The sequence below is a fragment of the Castor canadensis genome, chromosome 13 (genome assembly GCF_047511655.1).
Source record: "Castor canadensis chromosome 13, mCasCan1.hap1v2, whole genome shotgun sequence".
NCBI classification, from domain to species: domain Eukaryota; kingdom Metazoa; phylum Chordata; class Mammalia; order Rodentia; family Castoridae; genus Castor; species Castor canadensis.
Window position 1 is genome coordinate 72549925 of NC_133398.1, and position 21449 is coordinate 72571373.

Sequence of the window (21449 nt, forward strand, 5' to 3'; positions counted from 1 at the left end):
AGATTATTGAAAACTATGGTTAATTTCCACTGCTGGTATGTAAATCTGTACCAGCCTTCATTTCATATTTCCCTAGAGCCTCAAGGTGAAACCTAGAGGAGAGTCAAAGGTCTTCTCAGGTCCTTCTGGAGCATGCACATGCACGTAACCTACTTATGTGTGTCTAGGTTTCCAGGAGTTTCCTAAACCTTGACTGAACAGCTCATTCCCCAGTGTCGCTCGCTTTTGAGAGAATCTGTAGATTATGTGAGCTCCTGCTGTATGTACAAATAAGGACAGCCTTGCTGTTTTCTTTCTGATTTGTATGTGTTTAGTTTCCTTTTCTTGTCTTAGTGTATGGCTGCATCACTGTGTTGAATAAGAGTGAAGAGTACAGACATCCTTGTGTGGTTCTTGAACTTAGGAAGAAAACATTCAGTTTTTTCATCGTTAAGTATATTAGTTGTAGGGGTTTTTTATAGGTGTTCTTTATCAGATTCAAGAAATTCCTATACATACTCCTATGTTTCTGAGAATTTTTATCAGGAATGGGTGGTCCATTTTGTCAAATGTTCTTTAGCATCTATTGATATGATTGTATAATTTGTTTCTGTAGCCTATTAATATGATGGTTTATATTGGTTGATCTTTGTTTTTTGAATATCAAATCAACCTTACAGCCCTGCACTTGGATGTGGTGTGTAAATAGGTAATTCTTTTCATATGTAAATGAATTCTATTTGCCAACATTTTGTTACAGGGCTTTTGTGTCTCTACTTATAAGCCATTTTCTTCTGTAGTTTTCTTTTTGTATTCATGTTTGCTTTTGGTAGTAGGATAATGGCTAGCTTCATAAAGTGAATTGGGAAGTGATCCCCCTCTTACTTTCTGGAAGAGATTGCATAGGATTGGTGTTAATTTCTTTCTTAAACATTTTGTATAATCCTGAAGCAAAACTGTCTGGGCCTAGTGATTTCTTTTACGAGAGTTTTAAAATTAGGAGTTCAGCTTCCTTAATAGTTTTAATGTTATTTAAATAACCTTTTTCGTCTTAGTTAACTTGTGGTAGTTCATGTTTTGTAAAAAATTGGTTTATTTTGACCCAAGTTATGGCCAAAGTGATAGAGCTCTTGCCTAGAAAACATGAAGCCCTGACTTCAAGCTCTATTGCCATAATAAACTGAATAAGTAAACAGAGAAAAGAAACTGCTTCATTTTGTTCATGCTTCAAATTTATGTGTTATCTTTTGGTAAGCTTAGAGTCATAGTGAAATTATTAATTCGTTCCATGGACAAATTGTGTTTCTTCTGGCTTTTCCCTCCTTTTTGTTAGTCTTGCTAGAAGTTTGTTAATTTTATTACTTTTCTTTCAAGGAGCCAGGTTTTTGCTTTTCTCTGTGTTACTATTTTCAATTTCATTAATTCCTGTTGTTATCTTGATTGTTTCCTTTCTTTTACTTGATATAGCTCTATTTTTTTTATTTTTTCAAGGTTCTTAAGGTAGAGCTTATTAATTTGAGACTTTTTTTCTTATGTACACTTTTAGTACTATAAATTTTCATCTTGTTGCTGTTCTACCTGTGCCCCACAAATTTTGGTATGCTTTGTTTTTATTTTCATTCAGTTTAGTGTATTTTTTTTCCATTTTTCTTTGTTTAACCATTCACCCCTTAATGGACTTTTTTTTTTTTTTTTTTTTTTTCTGTTCTGGAGCTTGAACTCAGGGCCTTCACCTTGAGCCACTCCACCAGCCCTATTTTTCTGAAGGGCTTTTCAAGACAAGAGTCTCACAGAACTGTTTGCCCGAGCTGGCTTCGAACTGCGATCCTCCTGATCTCTGCCTTCTGAGTGGCTAGGATTACAGGTGTGAGTCACTGGCGCCCGGCCCTTAATGGATTTTTAAGTAGTTTGTAGTTTGGGGCTATAACCAGTAAGGCTGCTATGAGTATTCTTGTATAGCTTTTTCTTTGGGCATACTTTTTCATTTCCTTTGGATAATTTCCTAGAAGTGCAATGTCAAAGAGTACATATTTCCCAAAATAATCATTGATTATTTTAATTTTAATTGATGAATTTGTCTTGTGGTAGCTTGGACCTCTTTTAAAAAAGTGTCTTTCATAAATAATTTGAAAAGCATTGCTTTCGAATAGCCTTAGAGGGGTTAAATTTAGGACATAAAGGGATGTCCTTACATTGTACAAAATAAAGCAGAGCAAGTGCAAATGTAGTTAGTGTTAGGTTTGAAAGCAGGAAAAAAGGGAGTATTCTGATTTTGAACTATTAACAGAGTATAGAGCACAGTCATTAGCTAAGTGAGCAGAGGACTAAGAAGAAAAGGTTCAAACTTACATCAGAATGAAGGCACTGATTTATTAGAGATGTGTATTTGTGGTAGTTTTTATTGCTTATTTAAATTTTGTGGTTGTAAATTTAAAGTGAGACTAGTTTTTGAGAATTTCTTCCATTAGTTCAGTGCTTAGAGATAGATAGAAAGTATATAGTAGGTTTATTTAGGACTAGGCATTTTCCTGGCCATTGTGACAGGGAAACAGAGGGTTGAGAGGTCTTAGCAAAGGGAGTGGTTATAGTGACAGGTTGTAGAACCTCACCTGGTTAAGGGAAAGATGCAGACAGTGAAAGATTATGAGAAGGTAGTTTACTGACAATGATGGTCAGTGGATTGTAGGATTGTGTAGTGTCAATAGCTAGAAAAGGAATACCAGGGTGAGTAAAATAAAAAGAAAGGAAAGGTTATAAAACTTGGATTGTGAAGAAGAAAAAAGAATAGTATTGTGGGAAATGCACTTTTCAGAGGTGGTACGATTTTCAGCAGATCATGATTTGCATGATACACAATACAAGGAAAGGATGATTGGAGTTAAAGAAGTAAAGGAACAAAGAGAGCAGAGTTAGATTGATTTTATGTATTTAGGGTGAAGTCTCATGATGATAGGCACAGTGATGGGTAGAGGAAGAGTGAATCAGGTGCCAGAGTCATCAGTGAATGAACAGAGGATGAGGGAGGTTATTAAGGAGGGATTTAATAGAGCAACAAGGAAAATGGATGGCAAAGTCTGATGCCATGGTGTTCAAAGAAACTGGAAGTGGGGCTGAGTTAAAGGAAAAAGGAATACTATGGCAATGAGGATACCTTCTCCACAAAATAGTGGGGTATGATGGCAAGTCATCACTTGATAGGGCTGTAGGGAAAAGTGCCTTCAGGAAATAACCAAGTTTCAGCTAGAATAAGAATATATACACAGAAAAATTGAAGCTAGAGAGCAGTATGGCAGTAACCTAGTAGCAAAGACGGGAGATCTGAGAGGTTAGACTTGCCGGAGGCATGGTTCAAGTGGTAGAGTCTGCCTAGCAAGCATAAAACCCTGAGTTCAAACCCCAGTGCCACAAAAAAAAAAAAGAGGTTAGACTTAACTGTGCTTAAACTAAACATTTGTATTAGTCATGGTGGGACTAATGTGATTAATTTTGATAGTTTCTTGGATGAAGTTGGCTAATGAGTTAGAATTTCAGAAAATGTAGCCAAAAATAAGAGAACATAAGGCTTTTTTCAGAAATGATTGTTTTTTAGAAATCTGTTTAGGTTTCTAAATATTTTGTTTATTCAAAGAATATTTAATGAGTACTAATTACATGTATCAAGCACTACTTTTAATTATTTGAGCTATATTAGTGAACAAATAAAAATACAAGTAGTCTGATAGGACTAGTAATTTGTGAGCAGAATACCTTTTAATGGGGAAAATACTCATAAGATTGTTTCTGTTTTGTGTGGTGCTGTTGATCCAATCCAGGGCCTTGTGTGTGACTGGGGAAGTGCTATTCCACTGAGCTACACTCTCAGCCCTGTGCATTTGAAAAACTATATTACTACGAAAGCCTTATAAGCCAGGGGGAAAAGTAATTTAACTTCTAACCTGCTTTTATTTTGTTAGATCGAAGAACTTCAGCAGGCCTTAACAGTAAAACAAAATGAAGAGCGAGACCGACAAAGGAGAATAAGTAATACCCGCAAAATGATAGAGGATTTGCAAAATGAACTAAAGACCACAGAAAACTGTGAGAATCTTCAGCCTCAGATTGATGCCATTACAAATGATTTGAGACGAGTTCAAGATGAAAAAGCATTATGTGAAGGAGAGATAATTGATAAACGAAGAGAGAGGGAGATGCTAGAGAAGGAGAAACAGAGTAAGTTTTCATAGAGTGAAGAACTGTTTAAAAAATAGAAAAATATCTCTGTTGATGGGCTTTCTTCTTCCCCTGATATTCATTGCTTTAAACTGATCAAGTCTCCTTGTTGAGGAAACTCAGTACAGTTCTTCTAGCTTTGTGCCTTTTTACCTACATCTACCATGTACCATGATTTGCCTCTAGCTGACTTAATCTTATGTCAATTTATACTAGTTGATTTAATTCTCTAAAAATGCTTAGGTTTATTTTCTTTACAGAATCACTCACTCCTACTAAGATCAGACTTAACTCTCCTTATCCTAACCTTTATAGCTATTAGCTTTGCTCCTTGAGACCTTTCATCTTTGCTTTTTATTCCTGTAGACCATACATAGAGGATGAGGGGATCTTATATTCTGTGTGCTCAATATATCCCCCATCTCTACTATTGTAATTCTTCAAATTAGATTATTATACTAATAGCATTGATTATTATACGTAATCATACTTTTGTGCCATTTAACAATTGTAAGTATGGTTTGAGTACACCTTTTATAAGCTAAAATACTAGTACAGAACTTGTGTTTCACATTGAAAATTTATCTGTTCTGTGGTTTTTATATTTTCAAGACTGAAAACTTCTGTATTTTATTGAGAACCATAATTAAGTTTTATGTAGTCTATGGGTTAACTCTAGTTGGACTGCTAAACTTGTTCATAGCCAACCAAGTATATTGGTTATAATTAAACTTCCTTTTATTGATAACTTTTTAAAGGGCTTTAATTCATTTATTTGAATCTTTCTGTATAGCTATCCTTAACTCAACTAGCAAAAACGCTTTGTCTTCCTTATTATGCTTATGTCTTCTTCTCTTCAACAAAATTAGAGATAAGGGCAGAACAGGTTCTGCCTGGAAGTGAGGCGGGGAGGGGGGAGAAATGACCCAAACAATGTACGCATATGTGAATAAATGAATAGTAAAAAAGTTTAAAAAAACATCATTTGCTTTAACATTTCCTTAAATTGAAGAATTAAAAATTCAACTATCCTACCAGGCATTCACTTGAATTCTGTGGCCTTCTGTCTAAGGAGGTTGTTCTCAAGGTCTCCTGCATGATTTTCACCTATGATTTTTCTCACACTTTTCCTACATTGAATAAACCTGTTCCCAAATTCCATGCCTCCTTTTGTTTTTTTTAACACTGTGCCCTTATTTTGTACATTTTCAGGTAACCCCCTAAGAAGAGATATTTGTAGATTAATTTCAGTGTTTTTGCATCATTGAGAGTATTTTTAACTTATTATTCCATTTTCTTCATTTTGTTGCATAATTATTCTATGTGGAAAGTAATTATTTCCTCAGAATTTTGAGAGAAAATTTGCCACTGTCTTCTGATAAGAAAGCTAGCTTTTTTCTTACTCTTTTGTAGGTGACCTGTTTTCATTTTCAGTAGCTTCAAGATCATCTTATATCAGGTGTTAAGAAATTTTAGAATGATTTGTCCAGGCCAAGTCTTTTCCACAGAATACTTGCTGAATGGTGTTTTTAACCTTTAGATCTAGGATATTCTTTTGTACTGTTAATGGATTGTCTCACTAAAGTTTGCAGAAAAACAATACTTTGTTTTCCAATTTTAGATGTGGATGATCATATCATACGTTTTGACAATCTTATGAATCAAAAGGAAGATAAGCTGAGGCAGAGGTACCGGGACACCTATGATGCTGTTTTGTGGCTACGAAATAACAGAGACAAATTTAAGCAAAGAGTCTGTGAGCCCATAATGCTTACGGTGAGAACTTTTATTCATGTTGGTAGCATCTGTTACTATTACTATAATCATTGCAGGTTTTTGTTGTTTTAAAAATTCTTAGCCGTTTGTATTAACACCTTGATTTTCATTATTGGACTTGGCATCTGACATAGGGCTGGTCCATATATGAACTTTAAAAATGACCCTTGATCACTGAGGGCAATACCTGTCACAAACCTGTGAACTTTTTTCTAGAAGGAGATAAGAAACTGGCAAGCGAATTGTCCAAGAATCGTGGATAAAATTGGCTTGGTTGACTGGTTCTTAAGTAATACCGTGTATTTGATTAAAACCTACTGAAGAGTTAGAAAACTACTGCAAAAAAAATGTTGATAAGGGATATGGGACAGGATAGGCAAGAAAATCACCTATAAAAAGGGCATTCTGAGGATTTTGAGAATGAAGCATATAGTTTATTGATGTCATTATTGATAGCTCTTATTGTTGATTATGGTCATCAAGAATAGGTGAAGTTACATTTAGCAAATCATTTAATGAGGTGTGGCCATGGATTTAATGGATTTTAAACTGTAAAATGATTGCCTTGGCTATGTAAAGGATGAAAAAGTGAAAAAAATCACATATAGCTTATGTATAAACTTAAAAGTTATCCTAAAATGACTTGAGGTTTTTTTGTTTATTTGTTTGTTCTGGCAAAGTTCAACAATTAAAAATTAAATTGTTGTAAAATATACATATAAAAATTTAACCATTTAACTTCAGGGTTATTTTTGATAGATAATGTTTTTCTTTAAAAAAGAATTCATTATAAAATTCTGCAGGATTCATGAAAAACTTTTCCCTAACTCATTTGTGCTATACTTTATGAAGAATCTTTTTCTATAGGCTTTAATCTTTTATTATAGCTAATGTTAGTAAAAATTAATATTCATGGACTAGAAATGTGGCTCAAGTGGCAACCTAGCAAACTTAAAACCCTGAGTTCAAACACCTGTGCCACAAAAAAAAAAAAATCAATATGCCTAATGTGTTTTCTTCCTTAAGTATTTATCAGTAGAATATTTTTGCCAGATCGAGAAGAGACTTTTAAGCTGTGTATGTTGGTGCATGCGTGTGATCCCAGCTACTTGAGAGGCAAGAGATAGGATCAAGGTTTAAGGCCAGCTCATGCAAAAGTTAGACCAAGTCTCAAAAACAAAGAGCAAAAGGACTAGAAGTGTGGCTCAGTGGTGGACCCTGATTTCATCCCCTTCCCAGTATTGCTGGGGGTGGGGGCGGGATGGATACGACTTTCTATTGTTTTGTTAATCTGAGGATTGAAAGAAAATAAAAGAAAAAATATTATTACCCTTGGCATAAGTTTTAATGCAAATTTAACTGTCACTGGATTTCTATTAAAATGCCAACCTCAAAATAATATTTTAAAACTTTTGTCATTCTGTCATTTTGCTTTCTGACAGTGACATATCACCAAGTCATACTACTAGTTGACATGTTTGCATTTTAAATTTTATTTGAATCCTTAAAGTGATGAACTACTTTTTTCATCCTTCATGGAATAACTTTTCTGACACTTTCCCTCCATCCATATCCCCATATACACTTTCCTAGCCCTTCAAGATGTAGTTGAGAGGTGGCAACCTCCAAGGACAAGTTAGCAATATGCAAATTTAAAATTATAGTCATATAACTTGTCAGCCACATATTTGCATGATTTATTTCTAAGAATTACAGTGTAGAATTGAAGAAGTGTAGAAAAGTTTATTTACAGATACACTCCTCATGTAGTGTTTATAATAGCACAGTGCTAGACAAAAGAAGAAAACTCACAAAGATACTGATTGGTGAAGTAAATTATTCTTCATTTTTTATAGTGGAATACAAGACAGCCATTAAAAATACCACTGTAGGTCTCTGTATAGTAATATAAAAGGACATTTATGAAATGTTAATGAATAACAAAACAGGTTACAGAATAGTATAGAAGTTTACTTAAAGAACTGTGAAACAGGAGTCTGCCTCAACAACCAGATTCATCTTGAGAGTGCTACATCTCCTATATGTCTGCCTATCTCTGTCTTACTGCTATGACTGTAAAGTTCTTTGAAGAACTTTGACAAGTGTTGCACTGATGTCATGAAGAGAGGGAGCATCCTAAGAAACTGGAAGCTGAAGAACTAATAAGGTGACTAAATGTGCTGAAAAGATATCAGGAAACTATACCAAGAATGCAATATATGTGTTACACTTAAAAAAGCGTAAATGAGTCAGTTAGAACTGCAGAAACTGGCCTGTGACCCAAAAGATCCCTATTTGTTTGACTTCTTGAGATTCATTTATCTGACTGAAAACCCATTAAAGAATTGAATGGCCATGAAACCAATTTACACAGATGAGGACCCAGAATCTGAAATGGGAGAATATCTCTGAAAAATACACCCAGAGGAGAAAGTGAAAATGAGACCCACGTTCTAGGCTGGTTTTTCCATAACTATTTTTTTAAAATGACTTCTTTTGGTCATTTTGTTGTTACTTTTATCCTTTCTGTAAGTTGAAGTAAACATCCTCTTACATCTTCTTTCATTTATATTTTCCTTCTTTTTGTTTCATTGAGATAGGGCCTCACTATGTAACAATGTCCTGGCACTAGTATGTAGGCCAGAATGGCCTCAAACTTGGGAATCCCCTACTTCAGTGCCTCAGTTGCTAGTATTATAGGCATGCACCATCTTGTCCAGTTTGTACCCTTCATTCTCATAAAGCAATTTAATGACAAAAATTTATGAAATAGTAGACACTTAATGTTTATTGTTTATGCCTGGGTATTTTGTATGATTTTAATTTTTTGTGTGTCTTATTGATATTCTGTAGAGAATAGTATTGGCCAACATTTACGTGACAAGTATTTGACTATTTTTTATTGTGTTATCTCTTTTATCCTACATTTAGTCCTTTGAAGTTATACTGTTTTATCATCTTCATCTTACAGATGGAATTAAATAAAACTTTCTGATTTAAGTAGTACTTGATCTAGATCACACATAGGATTTGAAAGGGTATCTCTGACCCCCAAAGCTCTAGTTCTATAACAATTATGCCTCATGATATGTTCTCCTACATAAATATCCTGTCTTTCATTAGTTTTTCAAGGAACCTGATTTCTATCTGCTGGAGGTAATATATCTTCTAAAACCCAATAGATAGCACTATTTAATATGCTTTTGTTAGTGGAAGCTTTAATCATAAGCTTTTCAACATGCTATTCATCTGCATGAAGAATAGATTACTTTTCTGGAGACGGTTTTTTCTCCCTGACCTGTCTTAAAAACTTCCATAGAATTGAGCTACACGTGAAGAAATGCCTAATTAGTTGATATTTTTTAAAGCAAATTAGCAAGAGCTGGGCATAGTGGTGCACTCAGGAATTTGAGGCTGGAGGATTGAAAGTTCAAGGCTTGCATGGGCTACATAGTAAGTTCCAAGCCAGCTTGGGGTACAGATTAAGACCTTGTCTGATGATAAAAATAATAATAATAATAATAATAGCTTAGATAGTTTGTGCTGTGGTGGTGCAAACCTAGGATTTCTCTTAAAGGCATTGGTAGCTGCCATTAAACCATAACAAGTTTTTTTCCATGAGTTTTGTGAAGTTTTATTCTTTGTACATATCAGTTATTATCATCTATAATATGAACTTCTCTTGAAAATTAAGAAGAAAGTTTGGGAAAAATAAGAAATGTTTACTTATACTCTTAGGTTGCAGTCTTACAGACTGTTTTAATGTTTTCAATGAGCTGACCAGAAAGAAACTGAAGTTACTTCTTAGACACTATCACAGTTGATACACATCCAGGAACTAGTCAGATCTTAGCTTTTGATGAACTACGTTTTGGTTGCTTGTGAGTAGCAATATGGACTAGATGTTTTGAAATGACCCTTCAGTATCACATCATTCTCTTTTTGTCTTACTTCTCTTACATATTAAGCTTAATCTAGTTCATCTAAGAAAAATATAAACATGTCTAGTAATCAGTGGGTCTTACGAAAATCAACTTAGTTTTTCTTTTTTTTTTTTTAGATCAATATGAAAGACAATAAAAATGCTAAATATATTGAAAATCATATTCCATCAAATGACTTGAGAGCCTTTGTGTTTGAAAGTCAAGAAGACATGGAGGTTTTCCTCAAAGAGGCAAGTACCAATATAACCCTTTGAATCATTTGGCATTTATCTTTCGGCACTTGAATTTTTGCTATAGAGAACTAGAGCAGAAAGTGGTAACTGATTTTACCACTGGTTAACTCCTGTGCAAAATTATTTTTCATTTATTTATTTGGCATTTTGAAATTAGGTCTCACTATGTAGCCAGGCTGACCTCAAACTTGTGATCCTCTTTTACCCTTCCTTGTGCTGGAATTAAAGGCATGTACCACTATGCCTGGCATATATGTATTTTAAATTATGAAATTTATTTTAACTTTCCCCAGAAATTATATCTACTAATGTACCATTCCCCATCCTTTATTAACCTGTAAAATTTTGCCATATCTATAAGGCTGGCACTATATTATTTTATTTGTTTTTCTTCAAATCATCTCATTCTTTAGTACTCAAACAAAATCCTCTGAAAGTATAATATCACTCCCAAGTTAGTAAATTCTAGATGTATTGGTGCTGCTGTAAATAGATAACATGTTTTAAAAGAGAGAACATGGTGCTAAGGACATGTTGACCCCATACTCCAACTTTCTCCTTGGTATAATTAGAAACATTGTAATGAAATTAAAAAGAAAATTACTTTCTTGCTGCGTAATTGGTTTTTATTTAACATAACTACCAGAACAATAACTTTTGAAAGCTAAATGGAACCCATATACTAGCATTAGTAATAGATTGGTTCATAGCCAGTATTTATACTCCTCTTTTGATTTTTTAAGTAATTTCTTATTTTGATATAAACATACAGAAAAGTTATCAGAGTAGTATGTAGAACTTCCATATACCCATTTCTCGGATTCACTAATTACTTATATTTTGGCTTGTTGGCTTTATTATTTCTCCATTTAAGTACCATCAGTTCTGTTGTAACATAACATACACATTTATAACAATAACTGTTTTACAAAATTACGTAGTGGAAACCTTCAAGGATAATGGGGAATAAAGGTTAGGGGACAACATTCAGAAATTTCTTCTTATGTCTTGTAATTTTTTTTATTGTGTACTTGAATCGTGGTTAATAATACACTGTAAAGATTAAATTCAGTTGTTTTTTCTAAAGAGACTAGCAGACAGCTAACTTAGGACTCAAACTCCAAACGCTGTATTCCATACAATGTATAGCAACTGAAATTCCCATTCTGTGTTTTTTTTTTTAGCCTTCTGTTTATTACTTTCTTCCAGCCCCGAGTTTTTCCAAGCATTTGTAGTTCAAGGGTCAGTATTTTAACATGAATTTATATGCAGATTATTTGGGCTTCTCACTTTGCAGCACCCACCTTCTAAGAATTTACTTCCTCATTTCACAGCCATTTTGGTCACCCCATCCCATTATTCCTTCAGCCAGTAGACTGCAGCTTTCTACCTGAATTCCATCCCCATTACTGTGCCCCAGATGTGGGAACATCCTCAAACCCAAAGCCACATAATCATAAGTCTCACCCACTACTCTCCTCTTTCAAAGGTCAGCTTTCCGCCATCTTCTTTTTTTCCAGTGCCTTCAAATGATTTCTTAAAACTTTTTCCTAGAGTTTGTAATCATTATTTGCAGAAAAATTAGCCCAATACAAAATAATTTGCTACTAATGAAAGCATAACTTTCTCCTTTCTTTACTATTCTAAAGCAAATCCCAGGCATCCTGTTTCATTTGAAAATACTTCCTATATATCTCTAAAAGAAGTGGACTCTTCTTGACTGAGTGCGGTAGCACACATTTGCCTGCAATCCCATCCCCTGAATGCCAGCAGGAATGTGCTAACTTTAAAATTATTTCTATTGAGAATATGTGATAATTCCCTTTTCCCTATATTTAGGTTCGTGACAATAAAAAGTTAAGAGTAAATGCTGTAATTGCTCCTAAGAGTTCATATGCAGACAAAGCACCTTCAAGATCTCTAAATGAACTGAAGTAAGTCTTAAAAATATTAGAACTAACCTGAATGTTGAATTACCTTAAATATATTTTACTTGATCTCTTTATAACATGTTTACTATAAGCTGTATTATTCTCTTTTAGGATCTCTGCTGAAGTCTAAAGTGAGGAAAATTTAGGCCCAGGAAATGTGGCATAGTTAGTGTGTGATAAAGGTGATGTTTCAAATCAGTGGAACAGTATTGGACTATTTAATGAGAGATACTAAATTATCCTTTATTAAAGATAAAAGATACAAGTTGGTTAGTTACTGGTAAAATGGAATGGTAAATCATCACTTTTTAATGCAAAAATAAATTCCAGAGGACTAAATATAAAAATCACAATTTTAAACAATTATAGGTAAATGGCTCAACTCTATATATAATAAGACATTCTTAATATAAAACAATAGATCAAATAATGAAAGAACAGTGTAATAGTTCGTAATCATGAAAAGCTTAAACTTCTATCAAGGAAGTAAACAATATGAAGTGATTTTAAAATGTAAAAAAAAAAAAAAAGACTTTTAGCTACCATTGTTGAAACCGTTTATATTTTACTTATCAGCCACTTAGAACGATTTTTTAAATGATATTTTAAGAAGAAAAACCAAAGCAGTACTTTTCCTTTCAGACAGTATGGATTTTTCTCTTATCTACGAGAGCTGTTTGACGCGCCTGATCCTGTGATGAGTTACCTTTGCTGCCAGTACCATATTCATGAAGTTCCTGTGGGAACTGAAAGGACTAGAGAACGAATTGAACGGGTAAGAAAGTACTGAGCTATTTCTAAAAGCATAATCTTATTAAAATTTCGTGATTTAAAGTGAAACCAGATTATCGGAAGTTTAAATCAGTGTAATATTCTGTTGTTTTTAACCATTATATTTAACTTTTGTGGGAGGAGGGGGCAGCAATGGAGTTTGAACACTTGATAGGCAGGCATTCTGCCACCTGAGCCATGCCTCCAGCCCTTTTCGCCCTAGTTATTTTGGGGTCTAGCTTTTTGTCCAGGCCAGTTTGAACTGCGATCCTCCTATTTTAAGGCTTAGCTGAGATGACAAGTACGCACTATCATGTCTAACTTTTTTCTGCTGAGATGGAGTCTCACAAACGTTTTTGCCTGAGGTTGGTCTTGAACCTTGATCCTCCCAATCTCAGCCTCCTAAGTAGCTAAGATTTCAGGCCTGAGAGACCAGCACCCAGCTGTTTCTAAAATTTTTAATATAAAATAGTGAGTATTGTCTAATACTTTATGACAAAAGTGATAAGAAAAATAAGCACTTTTATACCTTTAGGGGAATTAAATAAAGTTAAAACCTGGAAAGAGTTGCTTAGATGTTCTTACCTGATTCTGCCTGCTTGATAAACCTATCAAGCTTATCATTAATAGCTTAATCACTAAAATTCTTGTATTCTAGATTATCTTTCAAAGAAGCTATACTTTAGGATGGTAGGCTGTGGTATAGAATTATTTCAGTAAACCCTCCCCCTTATAAAGCTTCTATTTAAAGATTATCTGAATATTTCGATGACCACTTTTCATAGGATCTAATTTTCTTGGCTAGTATAGGCATAAACACTCTTAGTTCCTGTGTTCTCCTAACGCTATTTGGAATTTTCTTCTTAGAAGTGATATCTATGTTTCCAAACCACTTGTGGTTTTATTATGGGCAGAAACAGAATGCATCTCTCCTACAACAGGTTTTTCCATAGCACCAAGTTGCCATATTAATACTGTAACTTGTGAGAACTACTTATAAACCTTACTAGTATTTATGATGTTAAATTTGTCTTCTGACAACCAGTGTCCAAGTATTTCTAAGATCATTCATTTGGGGCACTATTATTTCACTAACAGAAGATAGAAATGAGTGCTCTTACTAACTTTTTTTTCAAAAATGAATTATAGCAAGTTTCCTATGTCCTTGGTTAAAAATTAAATCATATGGTTAGGAGATCACTTGAAGAAACCAAAAATAGAACTTTACATATGAGTGTACCTCTTTGTGTCTTAATTCAGGAAGGGTTAGAAAAGACAATAAGACTGTTTACATAGATCCAATCTATTTATTTTACAGCTTTAGGAATGGATAGAGCTACCTCTGAAAGTAAGGGTAGTAGAATTCTTTACTAGTGGAAAAAGATAGTCAAAAGCTTAGTAGGAGTTTTCGTGTCTTTATTTTGTGGCAGAAATGAGCAATTACTGTACTTGGAAAATTCTTTTTACTCTTTGAATAATGCTTCATATTGAATTATTTTATGTACTTTTAATATTTTGTTTCAGTCACCTACAGAGCTTTAACACTACTGTTTGGAATAATGAAATAGCATTCAATTCATATAATTTACAATGAAAGTAAAATGAATTCGTCCCTTCCCTTTTACTTCTTTTCTTTTGTTGTTGGCGGCACTGGGGTTTGAAGTCAGCCTCATGCTTGCTAGGCAGGTGCTCTTATTGCTTGAGCCACTTAGCCAGCCCTCCCTTACACATCTTTTCAGATATTTTTCATTCACCTTAATTCTTTGGTGTTACATAAATGATGATATTTTTCCAACACTCCCTCTCCCATGTGCTGGGTATCAAACTCAGGGCTGTATGTGCTATGTAAACATCTACCACTGACCTATAACCCCTCCATCCCAATTGAAAATAATTTTTACGGTTACTAAGTACAATGAATGTTTCTTCTACCTGATTGTCCTGATTCCCAGCTCGGTGCTATGTATGTAAAAGTACTTTTAATTATGAGAAACTTTTTCTGTCGTGTAAAGACACCTTATATGGTAAAGACACCTTAGGAAGTATTTCAAGCTCTTGGTAAAGCCCTGAGACATTATCTTGGTCATCTTTCAGAATACATTAATTTCTGTAGTTGATATGTGTATCTTCAATTATATCCCTTTATATTTTCAGTTCTTCGTTTGTCTTGTATAGATAATGGCAATAATTGGTATATTTCTTAGAATAAAATTTGTTAACAAAGGTGTGGCTTGAAGCGCTCCTCTTTTAACCTCTGTTTTGTTATGCTGCAGATCAAACTCAGACCCATCATGCAAACCTCATACCACTGATGTAATTCAGTGTATTTCCTTTAGAAATACTACTAGGGTTTGAACTCAAGGTCTTGCAGTTGATAGGCAGGTGCTCCACCACTTGAACCACATCTCTAGCCCATTTTGCCTTTAGGTTATTTTTCAGATAGGGTCTTGCTTTTGCCCAGGGATGGCCTTAGACTGCGATCCTCCTACCATGGCCTCCCACATAGCTGGGATGACAAAGGTGTGCTACTATACCCAGATTATTGATTAAGATAGGGTCTTGCTGTTTGTTCAGACTGGCATCTAACCGTGATTCTCCAATCTCAGCCTTCTAAGTAACTGGAATTACAAGCTTGAGCCATTGTGCCTGGCTAAAAATACATTCTTTAGGGTGTGTTTTATTGTTAAGTTTTAGCATTTTAGGTTCTCTAACAGTAATTAGACACTATTCATGAAATTGTTCTCCCATTACTAAGACCCTCCCCTTTGGTTAAATTGTCTCATACTTTTTTTTAGCTTGAGATGTCCTTTTTGCTAGGAATATCCTTCCCTCACCAGTCTCCATTAGTTCGAATTCCACTTGAAATGCAGATACGTAAAGCTTTTCCTTTATTCCAAATGATTCAAGATTTAAGATGGCAGTTTGTACCGTGTTAATTAAATGTGCTTAAACAGGCCTTCTCTCATCACATAGAGTATAAACTTCTTGGGGAGAGGGAGTCAACAGCAATAGTATTGTTAATGTATCTTCAGAGCCTGGAAAAACACATCCTAGCAGCCTGCTCTTGATAAATATACAAAAACAGCTTCGATAATGTTGTAGTGCTTTGAATGCATTAGTTTAAAAACTCATATAGACAGACACCCATGGCTCAAGCCTGTCTTAGTTACTTGTGAGGCTGAGATTGGGAGGACTGCACTTCGAGGCGAGCCTAGACAAAAAGCTTGAGAGACCCCATTTCAACCAATAAATGGTGTGGTGGTATGTGCCTGTTATCCCATCTCTGCAGGAAGTTGAGATTGAGATCAGGAAGACTGTGGTTCTGGGCCAGGCAGAGCAGAAACAATATGCAAGACCCCATTTCCCCAGGAAAAAAAACTGGACATGTGCCTGTCATCCCAGCTACTATAGGAAGCTTAAAATAGGATGCTCCTAGTCCAGGCTCACCTGCACAAAAACTGAGACCCTAACTCCAAAATAACTAGAGCAAAATGGGGTGGAGGTGTGACTCAAGTGGTAGAGCACCTGACTAGCGAGCACGAAGCACTGAGTTGTAAACCCCAGTACCGTCAAAAAAAAAAAATTAGTATTTGCCTAAATATGCCAGAATTAAGTATAATAAGATTATGTATCTTTGAACAATATAATCAAGGAAGGAAACAGTGAAAAGTATATCTAGTGTATTTTGGTCCTCCAAAAAATCAGTTGGATTATGGTTTTAATTCTTAAGTCCTTTAAAACATGTATCACAGTTTTCATTAGATGTTCATGATTCTTCTTTTACATTACAGGTAATACAAGAAACCCGATTAAAACAAATTTATACAGCAGAAGAAAAGTATGTGGTGAAGACATCTTTTTATTCAAACAAAGTTATTTCTAGTAACACATCCCTTAAAGTAGCCCAGTTTCTCACAGTCACCGTGGATCTAGAGCAAAGAAGACACTTGGAAGAACAGCTAAAGGTTGATTGATTTGATTATTAGAAAAGAATATTAACTGGATTTCTAATACTTTACCTAGAACTTTAACAAAATTGTTATTTTGTATATCCCATAGGAAATTAATAGAAAGTTGCAAGCAGTGGATACAGGATTATTTGCCTTACGAGAGACAAACAGACGTCTAGAACACAAAGACAATGAACTTAGGCAAAAGAAGAAGGAACTTCTTGAAAGAAAAACCAAGAAAAGACAACTGGAACAAAAAATTAGTTCCAAGCTAGGAAGGTATCTTTTAGCCTTTTTTTTTTTTGGAGGGGACGGGGAGAATCACAAAGTGGTACGTGAGTGATTACTAATTAAACCTATAATAACAGCACACTTCCAGCAAGCACATTTTGTAAGTGTTTCTAAAGCTTTTATTTATTTATTTATTGGTGGTGGTGCTGGGGTTTGAACTCAGGGCTTCACGCTTGCAAGGCAGGCTCCCTACCACTTGAGCGAAGCCTCCACCTATAAAGTGCCTCTCCTTGAGGCAGCTTTCGTAGGTTTGTGCATAGCAGAAATGCTTCATAAGTACCATGAACTTCCTATTCATCACATGCAGTGTTAACTTTCTCAGAGTTTGAGATTTTATAAAATCTGCTAGCTGTTTCAACAAAAAAATTCTTAAGGAAATGTTTAATGTTTTGAGTACATGGCAGTAACAAATCTAATGACTACTAGTGCACCAAGGTACCTGAAGCATTCTAAAGCATTTTTTCTTGTTTTTGCAGCTCAGTGCAAATGTCAACATTAAGTCAACTTTTTTTTAAGCCTTTTTTTTGTGGGACTGGGATTTGAACTCAGAGCCTTGTGCTTGCTAGGCAGGTGCTCTGCCATTTTAGCCACTCCACCAGCCCTACTTGAGAAGGGCAGTGACATCCTTTTATTATGGTGAAATAGTTTTGACCTAGCTGGCCACTTTGAAACAATTTTAGGCTGTTTACTTTTCAGATCTGAACGAGTACATAAGGAAAACTAGTAGCTTACTGTGAGGTCCAAGGTAGCTATTTTCAGAACACATTAGAAATTTTACTTTAAATTTATATTTTTTATAGAAACTAGGATATGTTCAATAGGATAAAAGCTATTAGGATGTCAAAACTAGGGGAAAGGAGCACCATTTCCATTTAAGGCTTTTCTTATAGCTTGCCATGACATAGCCTAGACTTTTTTGTTGTTGTTTTAAGTTCTTGCCCATAGAATGAGGATATAGACTAATGATATATTCAGTCTTTAGAAACTCATTGCTTTGAGTAAGAGAGTAAGATACAAGTTTACCTTGGCCTAATGTACTGTGCATTCCTAAGTCTGTAAGTTGAATTATATTTGAAGTGTGGTAGAAAAATTTTCATTTTAATCTTTTTTTAAAAATTAATAATGTCACTTGGTTACTTAAAGTGAGGTATGTGTAATTAGTCTGTCTTCCTAGGTTTTTTTGTTTGTTTGTTTTTTCCAGCTTGGGAGGCTGAGGCAGGAGGATTGCAAGTTCCAGGACAACATGGGCTGCATAGTGAGTTCTGGGCCAGCCTTGGTTACATAGCAAGACCATCTCAACAAAACTTTAAACTTTTTTTTCCTCACTTTAACCCTTCACTTTAGTCCTATCTTCAGTCATCTACAAAGCACTTAACCTTTACTGGGTGACTGCTGTGCTGGACCACTTGTCAAAAAACTTTCAGGTCTGACATGGTGATGGGAGTCTGTAATTCCAGCTACTGAGGAGGCAAAGGTAGAAAGATCTGGGTCCAAGGGAAGACGGAGACCCAATTTGAAAAACACTAAAAAGCAAAAAGGACTAGGAACACGCTCAAATTGTAGAATGCTTGGTGGCCCTAAGATCAAGCCCTAGTATCGCAAACAGATACATGTCTAAATAAAATGAAACAAAACTTTCTCATAAAATAATTTTGAGGATTTTTTTCAGTAAAATGATTTTTTATACCCTTATCAGCCCACTATTTCGCTTTTCTTTTTTTGGTGGGACAGGGTTTAAACTCAGGATTTTGTACTTGCAAAGTAGGTACTCTACTACTTGGACCACACCACCAGTGCATTTTGCTTTTAATTATTTTTGGATATGGTCTTGCATTTTTTGCTTGGACTGGCCTGGACTACAATGCTACTTTTTAGTCTTCCTGCATAGCTGAGATGACACATACATACCACCATGCCCAACTCTTGGGTGAGATGGGGGGGAAGGTCTCATGATCTTTTTGCCCAGACTAGCCTCACACTGCTATCCTTCTTATCTCTGCCTCCCCAGTAACTGTGATTATAGGCGTGAGCAACCACATCTAGCTTCCACTGCTTTTGTTTTTGTTTTGAGACAGGGTAGTCTCATACTAATGATCCTCCTGCTCAGCCTCCCAAATGATACTGTGGGCCACAGCACCTGGCCTTCCTCTGCTTGTTAGTGAATGGCAGTGGGGAAATGCATAGCCATCTTTTCTGACTCCGTTTCTTATATCATCACCATTAATATTACTGGATGATGGCGGGGTACATAATCTCAACAAAAAATTTTATATCCTGATTAATTGCATAAAATTATTGTTTAATCTAGGAGCTTGCAGTTTGTACGTCTGAATAATAGATTGTAGCCCAGAAAACTGCAGGGGGATTAAGCTTTTGACATAGTCCTTGTGCTTAATCTGTCTGCATATTATGTGTGTATCATACAGTATAAAGCTGATGGAACAGGATACTTGCAACCTGGAAGAGGAAGAACGGAAAGCAAGTACCAAAATCAAAGAACTGAATGTTCAGAAAGCAAAACTTGTTACTGAATTAACAAATCTAGTAAAGGTAAGACATTTTCTTAGTTTTGGCCAATTTTTAAAAATAGCTGATAAGATAATAAAAACTTTAGAGGGATTTATGGGAGGGATGGTCTTCATTAAGTCTCTTGCTCTTTTTGTTTTATGTAAGCAAGAGATTTTCATTATCGGTTTCAACTTGTATGCACTTTGTTTATAAGTAATAATAGATTAACTTGTTGAAGTAAATTATTTTATTCCAGATGACTGCTAAATACATGGGAAAGCACACTAAACTCTAAGGGGTTGTTTTGTTCCTAGATTTGTACTTCTCTGCATATACAAAAAGTAGATTTAATTCTTCAAAATACTACAATGATCTCTGAGAAGAACAAATTAGAGTCAGATTATATAGCTGCATCTTCACAACTACGTGTCATAGAGGTACGATTTTTGCCTTTGTTTTTTATTTTGGGGTTCCAGCCTCTGACCAGTTTGAAAACATATGTCATGTATTACCACTTGCAACATGTACTTCTTGTATGCTATATAATTTAAAAATTTAATGTATCCTGCTGATGAGGAAAGCAATCCTGAAAACACTTAATAGTAGCTATATAATCTTGACAATTTAATCTTCTGTTAATATCTGGCTATGAAATGATAAATATTGATAAAGTATGTGGAGGAGGAAAAAAAAATCTGATATAGCACATTAACTTAAAATTCAGAGAAGATGAGGCAACAAAATGATAGTGATAATGATGTACTTTTTTGAATCTCCAAAATCTTTTCCCAAAAACAATAGAGCACTTAGGATAATATAACAACAAACCCCAGACAACATACACAAAAATAAAACTAAGCTTTTAGGTATCCCTGTCAGTGTACTGTAATACTTTTCTGGTGCTAACCACTTGGGAGTTAGTGTCAAACTTGACAGTTTACAGGCACAGCTCTCAATAAGACTGCCATTATTTTGTATGACACCTACAAGCTTAAGTGTTCCCATGCCACTTGCACTTCCAACCAACTGGCTAAAATTCAGGGGATCTCATGATGCCCTCAGGTTAAGTAATTCACTAGAACTCAAAACTCAGGCGAACACTTAAATTATGATTTTATTATAAAGGAAATCAGTGCTAGCCAAATGATGAGAAACGTAGAACTATGTCTGGTTAGGTCCTAAGCATGGAATTTCTGTACCCTTTTCATGTGGAATCAGAGTGATTCATTCTTCTGACACTTCTGTGTGCTTACCAATCAAGAAGCTCTACCATGTAGAACCAGACTGCAGTATGGTTCCATTATGTAGGCATGGTTTATTCAGTCATTGGTCATGTGATTGAATTTAGTCTGTAACCCTCATGTTTGAGTTTGGGAAGTTGTGCTGACATTATGTGGTTCAAAAACTCAACCCTTTACTCCTACAGTTGGTCTTTGTAGAATTGCATACTGTCATCCTGAGTCATATCCTTAGCATAAACACACACGTGATGAAGGCATTCAGAAATACCACGGATTGTCAATTTCAAGAGTTTTAGAGGAACCGGTGGCAAAGGCTTTATTATACAATGCCTGTGAACTCTAAAATCCAAGTAGATGAAATAAATCAATAACAGCATCAAAGATAGCCTGATATTTTTAGCAAGGAAAAGCTCAGAGAATCCAAAAATCAAGTTGCCAACAGGTACTCATCGTAAAGGGGAGGAGGGTGGTGGGCAGTAGGCATAGAAAGGTAGCTCAGTAGTCCTATATTATATGAAAATAGCTAAAACTGGGAGGCAACTTTACAGACTAGGGAAAGGTCTGATAATGCTGGTGTTGTCCAGCCTTAGGAATTACAAACTAACTGAAACTCCTT

General features: G+C 35.1%; 1 protein-coding gene across 3 annotated transcripts in view; it reads left to right on the top strand.

Annotated features, from left to right (window-relative positions):
• The window catches only part of Smc5 (structural maintenance of chromosomes 5), an 88130-nt gene that overhangs the window by 40346 nt on the left and 26335 nt on the right, over positions 1-21449 (top strand). For all 3 annotated transcript variants that reach the window (XM_020182223.2, XM_074052017.1, XM_074052018.1), the window contains exons 9-17: positions 3933-4188; positions 5810-5964; positions 10025-10138; positions 11981-12075; positions 12715-12847; positions 16635-16808; positions 16903-17072; positions 19511-19634; positions 19907-20029. In XM_020182223.2, coding sequence (XP_020037812.1) covers positions 3933-4188; positions 5810-5964; positions 10025-10138; positions 11981-12075; positions 12715-12847; positions 16635-16808; positions 16903-17072; positions 19511-19634; positions 19907-20029 — 1344 coding nt within the window. The remainder of the gene's footprint in view (positions 1-3932; positions 4189-5809; positions 5965-10024; positions 10139-11980; positions 12076-12714; positions 12848-16634; positions 16809-16902; positions 17073-19510; positions 19635-19906; positions 20030-21449) is intronic.